Source organism: Nicotiana attenuata, chromosome 8 (genome assembly GCF_001879085.1).
Source record: "Nicotiana attenuata strain UT chromosome 8, NIATTr2, whole genome shotgun sequence".
NCBI classification, from domain to species: Eukaryota; Viridiplantae; Streptophyta; class Magnoliopsida; order Solanales; family Solanaceae; genus Nicotiana; species Nicotiana attenuata.
In genome coordinates, this window is record NC_031996.1 from 20193792 (window position 1) to 20206472 (window position 12681).

At 37.8% G+C, this 12681-nt stretch overlaps 1 protein-coding gene and 1 long non-coding RNA gene across 2 annotated transcripts; both read right to left on the reverse strand.

The window, feature by feature from the left end:
- LOC109231033 lies at nucleotides 538–6062 on the reverse strand. The gene is made up of 8 exons (XR_002068746.1): nucleotides 5782–6062; nucleotides 3160–3430; nucleotides 2986–3082; nucleotides 2774–2898; nucleotides 2612–2695; nucleotides 2389–2524; nucleotides 1055–1212; nucleotides 538–924 (listed from the first exon to the last, which is right to left on the reverse strand). It is a non-coding gene; the product is annotated as an uncharacterized LOC109231033 (long non-coding RNA).
- Nucleotides 6448–8354, reverse strand: LOC109231034 (aspartyl protease family protein 2-like). Its single transcript, XM_019396559.1, has one exon. It carries the CDS (start codon nucleotides 8122–8124, stop codon nucleotides 6655–6657), a length of 1470 nt encoding a protein of 489 aa, XP_019252104.1. The 5' UTR covers nucleotides 8125–8354; the 3' UTR covers nucleotides 6448–6654.

Sequence of the window (12681 nt, forward strand, 5' to 3'; positions counted from 1 at the left end):
CATTTGCTCTGAAAGTCTGGTAAAGGATGCTGAATTTAAAAGGTAGCTATCTTAGAGTAAAAATTCACATGGTCTCCAATACATCAAGATGACTGAAGAATGGTAACTAAAATTTTTACCTTTTTCCCATGTTCCTAAACTGAGCTGCTGTTGCTTAAAGGATGGAGTATTGATTCTTATTTTTTCATTTTATTGAATACTATGTCTCATACAAAAAAATTGTATCAGAAGTATGGAGTCTCACAAACATAAGTAGGTACGAAAATCTCAACTACACAAACTTTTACCCAACACTTGATTCATTCACTTAACTCACATATAACATTCATAAATTAACATTTCTTTACTGCTTCTCTGAAGCTAATATGTATGTATGTACACACATATATAAGACAGAGAGAGAGAGAGGGACAGAGAGAGTTATATCTAGGACTCACAAGGATGACAGTAAATCCAGTTTATTTCCATGATTATCTAGTGTTACTTTTATTCTCTTTTTGATAGATCATCACCTTGTGTTATCAAAATAAAAAAATCTGAATAAATACAGAATAGTTCAATGCATAAGTGGAACAAACAATCAAATCTTTAAAGTACATTGCCATGATGACTCAATATGAGGAAATGACCAAAAAACTGATATTCTTGGGGTCTCACATGTAAAGTTTTCCACCTCCGCCGTATCTTTCCTAGTTCTGTCCTTTCCTTATCCACTCCGCCATAGTAGCATCCCGAGAACGCAAGCATATCAGGTTCAAACCTGTTAACAATACACTATAACAATTAAAATGAATAAAATATGCCTCAATTGAAATTTCATTTAACTCATTAGCAGACTTCCCAATGAGACTTGTTGCTTCACGATCCCAAAGCAACAAAGATATAAAGCCAGTGTGATCCATCACTTGCACTCGAAGCTTGTACCTAAAAGAGACGTTTAGAATAAGAAATTGAAACTTTAGTTTCATTTAATATTTTATAGTAAAATTGGTCCTTATTTTTGTAACTTGCAACTTTAGTTCTATTTCACAGTAAATAGTGAAGCTTATCAAACCTATGAGTGGCAGAACTATCAAGGCGATCACATTTCTTGCTGTGAAATTTACTTCCAATTTAGTCAACCTTCTTCGAGCATCTCTTGCACCCCAAATATGACCATTCTTTTTCAAGTAGAAGATTCACTACAGTCGCAACAATCCAAATATGTCCTTCCTGAAAATAAGTCAAGTTGTAGCAATGTATCTAGCAAATTTGATTGTTGGAATCTATATATAAATGCCAAGAGCATAAGCTGTGAAAATTCCATTTATGTCCCAAAACCAAAAATATAAGTAACTAAGTATAGATATTAAATTAGTTCCATTAAATGATACCTTCAATAGTTCAATCTGTAAGCATTCGGATTCAATACCTTCTCATTTATCTAATTTATTAATTTGTTTATCTAAGATAGCTTCTAAGATACCTTCAACAGAAGCATTTAGTATTTTAGTTGTACAATGTTCCTCCTACTGTAATCATTCGAGAAACGGAGAGGAAAGACATTGCAACCACACTACTACTATCCCTGCTCTCCACTGCACCAATAGCAGATGCTTGGGCTCCAAGTCTTAAAGGGAAGATTTCTAGATGTTAATACCCAACAAATAGGACCAATCCACACGGAAAAGAATGCTACATTTCCACGTACAGTAAAATTGCTAATTTGATTCCAACTGAACCATTCCAAGTAAAGAAAGTGTGAGGCCAAGACATATGTCTATAACAAAGGTTTCCTACCAACTTTGTCAAAAAAAAAATATGTCTATCAAATTGAATATTGTCTTTGAGAAGTTTTTTATTGTGAAATGCTCACCAGGTCCTGCTTAACTTGAGGAATTCCTCATCAACGACTAAGAAAGATACTTGTGTTATTGTGCAAATTCTCCAAGAGTTGATTGATTTCATTGATTATTTATGGAGCTTTACTATTTGCTGAAGGTCAATACAATTGGTTGTGAATCAATATTTTAGTTAACAATGATTAAGATCGAACAAAGTTATGTGGCTGCTCATCTCCTTTTCTTGAGTAGCATGTCTGCATTTTATAAATAAATTCCAGATAATAACTGTTTGAGTGCACTGTCTTTCAGAAAAAATGGTTCTGTTGTATGCAATCTACTGCGACGTAATCATGAACTGTCTTAGCTCCTACATGCTGCAGTGGAGGTTTTCTTTTTATTAGTTAAGTATTTTATTGTGAAATGCTCATAAACTTACGTAACAGGGATTCCAAAAAACATATATGTGCACATTTAGGAAAACAAATAGTATTTTTAGACCTAACAGTGTTATACATACACAACATAACATTAGTTAAATACTAAAGGAGTTTAATAGATTAGTCACCTCCATGCAGTCGACCAATTCTCTAATAGTTTTAACTTCTACAGTTTCAGTAGCCAACTCATCAGAAACAGAATAACTACGCTGAAAAGGTATTTGACTGATCCTGGCAGAGTTAGCTTCATTCACACTTGCCAATCTGTATATACGCAAGGTTGTATTAGTTTTAACCATAAACAATTATGTGTGTAGTATCTACATAAAATTAATTTTTGAAATAACTAACCTCGACTTAAAATCAACAGCTTGAGGAAGATCCGGGTAATCCAGAGCTTTGAGGCATGCCAAGTATTACGCACATGATATTTTCCTATATATAACTTTAGTTTCTGAACCAAAAAAATTAACATAAAAAAATTATCCCATGTCATCAACACAATAGAAATACCTTGAAATTTGTGTGCTTTTATCAACTGCATAACAACTATGACCCTCCGATGGGGTGATCCCTCTAAATGTGGCAAGATTCGATCAACGAATTCTCCCCAAAATGTTGCCGAGATATTATTCCTCCTGTGAAATTTATATAACAACTTAAGCAGACAATGATAAGTAATCATGTTAATATATAACAAAGTAAATTCATAGACGCAATCTTACTCATAATCTTCAAGTTCCACATTCATATAAGTGCTGGTCTTATCACCTTGGTTATGGGATTCTACTTCACCATAACTTACAACCTCTCCAGTGACATCTATAATAATTTAAAAAAATGATCATGAGAAAGTTGATAAGACATTCAAATAAAAGAACTCCGAATTGAATACCTACCGAAAAGTTCACTTTCTTCAACATCAATTTTGTTTATCAAATACTCATAAGGTTTTAAGTCGAAGATACTCATACCAAAAAGATGATCATTTGCTTCCTCTACAATCGTCTTATGAGTAAATGCCAACTTCAATTTATGTCGCGTTTATTTAAGTTTCGTATAATTTGGTCCAACCACAAAGTTCTTCATAAAGTACAAACCCAATTCTTTTATCTTTGGTTTGAACATAGGTATAAGAGACCGACCAACAGTCGCATGAATACGATCGCCCTAGAAACAAAAAATTCATAATTAATATTGAGTCANAGCCGTCTGAAAAGAAATCTCACTCCCAGTCTCCTTAGCCATCTGCAATCTGATAGGCTGAGCAAGTCCCTCAATAAACCTCCTCACCCTCTCTCTCTCTCTCTCTCTCTCTCTCTCTCTCTCTCTCTCTCTCTCTCTCTCTCTCTCTCTCTCTCGTGGGAAGCAGAAGAATAGCATGACGGGCCAAGTCCACGAAACGGGTCTCACACTGAGTGACGGTCATACTGCCCTACTGGAGACGCTCGAACTGCCTGCGATAGTCCTCTCTCAAGGTGACAGGAAGGAACTTCTCAAGAAATATTTGAGAGAACTGGTCCCAAGTAAAAGCATGTGACCCAGCTTGTCTGGTCAATACAAAGTCATTCCACCATCTCTTGGCGGAACCGATCATATGAAACACAGCAAAATGGACCTCATTGGTCTCCACTGTCCCCATGTTCCGCAGCACCTCATGGCAGCGGTCAAGATAATTCGGGGGATCCTCAGAAGGTGCACCACTGTAGTGAACTGGAAAGAGCTTGGTGACCTTGTCCAATCTCAATAAACCCTCGGGAGTCATAGCATGTCCATCACCGGCCTGTGCCGCAACACCTGGCTGAACTACTTCAACTGGTTGAGCTGTTGAAGTCTGATACTGGGATGCCGCATGTTCCGGTGTGTGAGTAGAATAAATCTATGCTCCTCCTCCAGCCTGAGAGACGGCTGGAGCCATGGGAAAAGTGCCAGCCTGGGCTACACTCTCCATCAGGCCCACCAAACGGACCAAAGCATCCTGTAGCATTGGGGTGGCGATGAACCCCTCTAGGACCTGAGCTGGTCCTACTGGACTAGTCTGGGCTTGAGCCTCCTCATAAAACTCCACCTGAGGCTCCGCCGCTAGTGCTGCTGCTCGGGCTCTAGGCTGAGCCCTGCCCCTGCCTCGACCTCTGCCCCTCGTAGGAGCTGTCAGTAGGGGCTCTGGCTGCTGCTCAGCTGAGGATGCGGTACGTGTGCTCGCCATCTGCGAGAGAACAAGAGTAGAAGAGTTCAATTAGCAATGATAGAACAAAGTTGCACGATAGAGAAGAATAGAAGTGACATTGTTCCTAAACTCTGTAGCCTCTAAGTCATAAGTACAAACGTCACCGTACCGATCACCCAGACTCTACTAAGCCTGCTCGTGAATTGTGAGACCTAGGCAACCTAGTTCTCTGATACCAACCAGTCATGACCCGGAATTCCCACCGTCGGGACCATGATGGCGCCTAACATTTCACTTGCTAGGCAAGCCAACATTCGAGAACCATTGAGCCAATTTTAAACCTTTCAGTGATTAACAACAATTAAACCATAACAAGTTAAAAAGAGTGCGGAAATTCATAACAGTCTTAATGTATAATATTACCCAAAATTTGGAGTCACAATTCACGAACTTCTAAGATTTTTCTACAAGTAAATGTCTGAAAGAAATACAACTGTTTTCGAAACAAAAGAAACAATACAGAGAATATACAGAAGGGGACACCAGGGCCTGCGGACGCCAACAGGTCTACCTTGGGTCTCCGATCAAATGAAGTCAGGAGCTATCCTCAGAATCAGCTCGGACCAGTACCGAAATCTGCACAGAAAGTGCAGAGTACAATCGACCCCATGTACTGGTAAGTGTTGAGTCTAACCTCGGTGAGGTAGTGACGAGGCTAGGACAAGACACCTACAAATAAACCTGTGCAGTATAACTATATATATATATATATATATATATATATATATATATATATATATATATATATATATATATATATATATATATATATATATATATATANGACAGTGTTGTCTGGTTTGTCGCGATATGGAACGTGCCACAATCTCACTATTCGTACCTTCAAATTCCAACTCATCTTGTTACTCGATATATTGCTGATATAGTCAAACATGTCATATTTGTTCTTAGAGAAAATTTGATATGAGGATTGTCTGTAGTAAAGTATATGGTAGGTGCAACTCTATATATATATATATATATATATATATATATATATATATATGACCTGATTCTGTATATGCTTTTGACATCGTCTCTGATTCTGTATATAACTTAAATATTGGCATAATCTTTTTACTTGCTATAAATAAGAAATTTCCAAAAAAAGAGCTGTAAAATAGTTTGCTGACCGAAAAATGTTCTTATGAAATTTAGGGTTTATATCTTATATTTACAAATCTTATGTAGTTTATATAAAAAAAAAAGTTCTTATGAAACTACAATAGTCTACATTTAGGGTTTATATCTAAAATTCCAAAATTAAGGAGGAATGTCATCTGCACGAACATACTTCGATTGTGAATCCTTTCCATGTAGAAATCCCTAAATTTCAGTTAATAAAGATTCAGATCTGAGGAAGTGTTACTTGCTTAAAGGATTTTGTAAACATTACAGAGGCACTAATTGTTGATGAGTATCTTCTCATCTTGAAATCATACGGGAAGTAATCTTGAGAATTGGGAATGTTTTTAGGAAGACAAAGAGATTAGATGGTAAATATGGTATGAAACCCGTTTTTTTTAGGAAGGCAGAGATATACGATTTTTTTTTTTACTTTTGTAATATTTTTTTATTATTAAATAATAGTAGATGAAACAAAACAGAGACATTAATTTTGGGAGGATGACTGTTTTTACCCGTTTTTTTAGGAAGGCAGAGATACAGGATTTTTCTTTTTTACTTTTTAATATTTTTTGATTATTAAATAATAGTAGAAATTTCCAAAAAACAGAGGCACTAATTTTGGGAGGATTGACTGTTTTTATTGCCGAAAATCAAGCAATAAACTTGGGAGGGCTGATTGTTTGTAGACCGAAAAAATCTGGCAATTACAACTGGGATTTTTAATAAATTAAGTTGCCATGTGTCATTTTAATATGTTGCCAATTGACATTCTAATAATTTGTCACTTGGCTAAATGAGAAGGCAAACTTCTTTGCTTTAATATATATATAGATTTGAGAAGAGGTAACTATCATTAGCACATAATGCAAACAAACAACATGTGAAGATGTTCCTCTTTTTCTGCAAGTCCACATTCCCTCTCTTCCTTTTTCACATGTTCATCAAACCATGAAAACAAAAACTTACACAAAATAGCCATAAACTTTCATTTAGGAATAAACAGAGTTTTAATTATCAAGTAAGTATTCATAATCTGAGATTAATTACACCCACGTGGAGCAAACCCTAACCTCGAACCCGCAACATCAAACACGACCCGAAAACCCTGCTGCTGAATATTCCCAATTATAGACAACCCGCTTGCCGTACCCGCAAATCCAAAGCAGAATCTCCCTTCACTACTCACCGGAATCAAGTAATTTGACGCTGGCAATGCCACGTCAGCATCCTTAAAATGTAATACCAACGTTGGAACCTTAACTTCGGTTTTACCCGACAAATCATAGCACGTGTCGAACAAAGAGTAATTCGGCGCTCTCTTCAGATTTTTAGTACCTAAGCTGAATGCATCCCTCAGTGCCACGTAAGCGCGTCGGGTCAACCGGGTCACTGACGTACCCGAATCGACAATGACTCCACCAGTACCGTCAGCACCGAGCTTGAACAACTCCGGCGTAATCCCCGGAACCCTTGTACCTCCGACACTGATCCCGGTGAGTTCCACGTAGTAAAATGTGTGTAGTTTTTGGTTGGTTAAAAGAGGGGTAAAAATGGTATTTCGCGTTACTGCTGTTTCGCCGAAAATGAGATAAGACGGTTTAGGAGAACCGGTCCGGTCGACTAAGCAGTACGAGAATTTATTACCAAACCGGCTTCCGGCTTGACCCGGAAATGAAAGTTTCCCTTTCCCTAACCCCAACAAACCAGCAGCTCCGATGAACAAACCTTCATTATCGTGGCCGCAACCGAATGCAATGTCGCTGACATGTGTCTTTCTGAACGTTAAAGTTTCAGTTGAGAATTCGCCGACAGTGAATGAACCGTCGCCGTAGGAGACTTGGTAAAGGCATTTGTTTTTGTTGTTACAGCCGGGCGAGTCAAGCCGGCGGCACAAAGGAGAATCACAGGAGAGCCCAGTAAATGAGGATGATTTACTCGGGTCAAAAACCGGGTCGGACTGATTATAACATTGTCTGCATGGCAAGCATTGGATCCAAACGACGTCGCTGCCAGTGTCTAAAACCATGTAAGCGTACTTAGGAGGAGTACCAATGCCTATGCGCGTAAAATACTCGCCGCTACCCTGAGCAAGACCCGAGATGACGGAGCTGCTGAAGTCTTTAGCAGCCGCTTCAGCGAGGTTAGAGAGGACTTTTGCTCTAACGGCGTCACGTTGAAGACGGAGTTTGAATAATGCATGTGGTGTGGTGTTGAATAAGGATGTATAAGGAGTGATCAAGTCTACGTGGTGTAGTTGTACAGCAAGGGTATTTTCGGAATTTAAGGGTTGAAAGTCGTTGGAATCTTGGGTGGCCCATGAGAGGGATTGAGGTTCAGGGAGAGAGCGTAGGGTAAGTGTTTGATATTGAAGAGAAACAGATGATACAGAAATAGAAAGGGTAAAGAAAGTGAAGAGAAATGGAATTGAAATGAGCTTCCCTTCCATTGTAGAGAGGGATGAAGTGAAAAAGTTGGCTGAGAAAAGAGACAGTGAGAGTGAGGTGAACATAGGGAGTATAAATAGGTGATAGAGTCGGTGTGTGTGTGTGTGAACTTTTGACCTTAAACAAAGGGTGCTGGTAATATTGAACGACTGATGGCACTATGTTCCATGCAGTGAAAGGACCACATCGATCCCCTACAGCAGCCACCTACTCGACCTTTTCACTTTTTGTTCTATATGCAATTTGGTGCGTGAGGTTCTATTTTTCCTGAGATTTCCGTGATGAATCTAATATCCTCTTCTTTTGTTTTATTTTTATTATTTTGTGTTAAGGGTCTTTCGGAAATAACTTTTTTATCCCTTCGGGGTAAGGGTAAGGTCTGCGTACATATTATCCACCCCAAACTCCACTTGTAGGATTTTACTGGACTGTTATTGTTGTTGTTGCTGCAATTCGGTGCATAAAAAAGGATTAAGTTATACTATATTCCATATATTAATGAAGTAAAGAAGATTTTTAGTTCAGTATCGTTCACTTACTGCAGTAGATTAATTGTTATTTATTTAAGACTATCAATTAATGTTATCTGATAAATTTATTTGGAACTACTTTTTAATAATTTAATCGTATAAATATGTTTATACTGTTAGCATATATATAAACACTAATAAACTTATGAAAAATCATTTACACCAAATAAAGATCAAGGTTTAAATCATTCCATACGTAAAGAGCGTTGGCACATCTTCATTCCCTTCTTTTCATTAACGCCTTTTTATTTTCTACTAGTTGTTGACAAACCGGTACAGCAAAAAAATAAAAAATAAAAATGGTGTCACTTTGGAATAGTGTGTGTTAAGATTGATTGAGTATATTTATGCATACCATACAGTAATAGCAATAGAGCTAGTTTTGTTAGTTAGCTTAAGGAGTCAGTTAGTAGGTTCATTAGTTAGTTAATTGTACGTGTTAGTTAGTTAGTTATAGTGGAGCTTCCGCTAACTAATGAGATGTCAATATATGTATATATTGTATCCGATACAGTGAATGAAAATCACTTTGCATTTCCCATTTTCCTTCTCATCAATCTAGAATGTTCTCTTCATGAGCTTGGAGCTCAGCTCGACTCACCTCAAATGGAGTCTGCTCCTCATAGCTTCAGTTTCTAACATGGTATCGGAGCGAGGCTCTGTTCTTCCGCCTCAATTCTGATTCTCTGTTCTTCCGCTTTAATTCTGATTTGAAATTGTGTATCAATTTCACGAGTTCAAGCAATTTTACCAGTTCGATCAAATTTAGTTTTTTTTTTTCTAAATCTGGAGATCAATTCTTCTAGTTTTTGCATCGATTTGTTGTTTCAGCTCAATTTTTTTTTGTTTAATTCAATCTTCGATTGCATCGATCTCTCGCTTCAACTCATTTTTGGTTTTAGCTCAATCTTCGATTCTCCTTGGAGTATAATTTTCTCTCATCTTCAGTTTTCTAATTCTTCAAATCATGGCCGGAGGATCATATCGCTGATCCAGTCACTGAGATGCCAAATTTGGTGAGAGAAGTTATGGATTCGACTAATCCTCTATACATGCATCCATCAGAAAATGCTGGATCAAGTTTGGTACCAATTCCTTTTGATGGAATAGGATATAGATCCTGGAGAAGAGGAGTTCTACGAGCCTTATCTGTGAAGAATAAAATTCGATTCATTAATGGCATGTGTAGAAAGCCTAATTATGACTCTGCGAGTTATGGACAGTGGGAAAGGTCCGACGATATGGTCACCTCATGGATTTTGAACTCACTTTCGAAGGATATAGCAGATAGCTTGCAATATGTAAATGATGCAAAGGAACTTTGGCAGGAATTGGAAGATAGATATGACCAGACCAACGGAGCAAAAATGTATCAACTTCAAAAGGAAATTAATGATTTAACTCAGAGCTCATTAGACATTCCTGGTTATTACACAAAGATGAAGAAACTTTGGGAGGAATTGCACACGTTGAATGCCTATACTCAGTGCAATTGCCAATGCGTCTGTGGAGCAAAGGCAAATATGCAGAGCAAAGGCAAATATGCATAAGGCAGAGCAAGACATGAGGTTAATTCAGTTTCTGATGGGTTTGAACGAGGTATACACTGTAGTGAGAGGAAGCATCTTAATGCTGAATCCACTGCCCACAATAGCCCAAGCATTCTCTATTTTAGTTCAGGAGGAAAAACAACGTGAAGTTAGGCCACACAGTCAGTTAAGCTTAGAATCTGCTTCAATGAATGTTCATGGATAACCAAACAGTGGTTTCAGAACGAATTACAATCAAATGACAAACAACACAAGACATAATTCCAACAGACCAGGGTACAGAGGTCCACGCTTGTTTTGTGACTACTGCAAAAGGTCAGGCCACACCAAGGACAAGTGTTACAAACTACATGGTTTCCCATAGAATTTCAAGTTCACAAAAGGTAGAAATGTAGCATCTGCAGCAAATGTTCACGGAGGACTTCAAGAATTTTCTACTGGAGAACATGATGTAGCTGAAAATAAGGGACAAAATCAACCTCAAAATGCACCAAACCTGACTAAGGACCAATACAATCAGTTGCTCAACCTATTGGAGAAACTTCACATTGGAACTGTAGCTGAGACCTCAAACAACATCACAAGTGGAGCTGTAAACTTCGCAGGTATATTGGCTTGCTGTACTTATGATGAAATCATTGGTGATCTTTCATATAAATGTTCCCATTTACCTGCTAATTTTTGGATTTTGGATTCTGGTGCATCAAATCACATGTCATATAACAAGGATTTATTCACCAACAGAAGAACCTTACCATATCCCTTCTTAGTTACCCTTCCAAATGGTTACAGGGTTAAAGTGACAGAAATAGGTGATGTAGTACTTAGTCCAAGGCTGACTTTATACAGGGTGTTGTTTGTTCCTAGCTTCAAATTCAATCTTGTTTCTATTCATTCTTTGACATTACAACTCAAGTCCATTGTTAATATTTCTGCCTATACATGTATATTGCAGGCCCCTTCAATGAAGAGGCCTCTGGAGATTGGTAGAGCAAGGAATGGTCTGGATTTCCTCTGCTCAGAGTGCCAATTAGCTAATTCAGCCTCTTCTTTCAGTTGTGGTACTTCTAATCCATGTCATGATACTAGAATTGTGCAGACTGGCTCATCATTCACATTTCCAATTGTAAATAGCTGTCAGTCAAACAATAAAACAGTCTATACTAGTGAGAGCCTAAGTAGTCTTTCTGATTTTGTGCAAACATTTAAGTCACATTCTCTTCCCATTGTAAATACCTATCATTCACATAATAAAAGAGCTTGTTCAAATAGTTCTAGTTCCTTGTCTGTTTCAAATCAGGAAAATTGTGTTGATTACTTCTGGCATAATAGATTAGGCCATGTACCTTTTGTGAAAATGAGGGGATCCATTCCATACCAATCAGTTTTGCACCTAAACAACCTTTTCTTTGCTCAATTTGCCCTATGGCTAGGCAGGGCAGACTTCCCTTTCCACAAAGAACCATATCCTCTACCCAAATTTTCGATCTGCTACATCTAGACCTTTGGGGGCCTTACCACCTTGCTACACATGACAACTACAAGTATTTCTTAACCATAGTGGATGACTGTAGCAGATCCACTTGGACACAATTATTGAGCTCTAAGAGCAATGCACTTGAGGCAATCAAAGTTTTTGTCTGCATGATTGAGAACCAATTCCAAGTATCAATCAAGACCATTAGGTCTGATAATGGACTATAATTCACCAGTAATGAAGCCTCAACATTCTTCCAAAACAAAGAAATTATCCACCAAAGAACTTGTCCCTACACACCACAGCAAAATGGTGTGGTTGAAAGAAAGCACAAATATCTTTTAGAGACAGCAAGAGCCTTACTGTACCAGTCAAAATTAGCCTTGAGGTACTGGGGAGAGTGCATTCTAACTGCAACATACTTAATAAATAGACTCCCCTCTTCATTCCTGAACAACAAGTGCCCATTTGAAATACTTTACAAAAAGAAACCTGTATATTCCCATTTAAGGAGTTTGGGTGCCTATGCTATCCTACCATTCTTAAATCTCATAAAGACAAGTTTGAACCAAGAGCTAGCCCACATATATTTGTAGGATACCCCTTTGGATCAAAAGGTTACAAGGTACTTGATCTGTCTAGTAAAAGGATACACATTTTCAGAGATGTACAGTTTCTTGAACACATTTTTCCATTTGCCATTTCTCCTAATCATTCTACTTTTCCCTCTATCTTAAAGTTAATAACTTCTAGTCCAAGTTGTGCTCCAAATCAGGTCCCTTTTGTAGAAGATTGTGATCAAACTGGCCTTGAATAATTGTCAGCTGCAGGATAGAAACCATATTTACCATTCTGTCACTAATTCTCCTATACCTGCTGACCCTATTACAGATTCCTCTTCACAAGACATATCCCCTGTACACACACATGAGTCACAGACAACAAACAATCTGGATACTGCCACCAATATATGCCTAACCCTCCTACTGATCCTCCTACCACATTACCAGAACCCAGGAAATCCTCAAGGATGCATAATCTACCTTCCTACTTAAATGACTATGT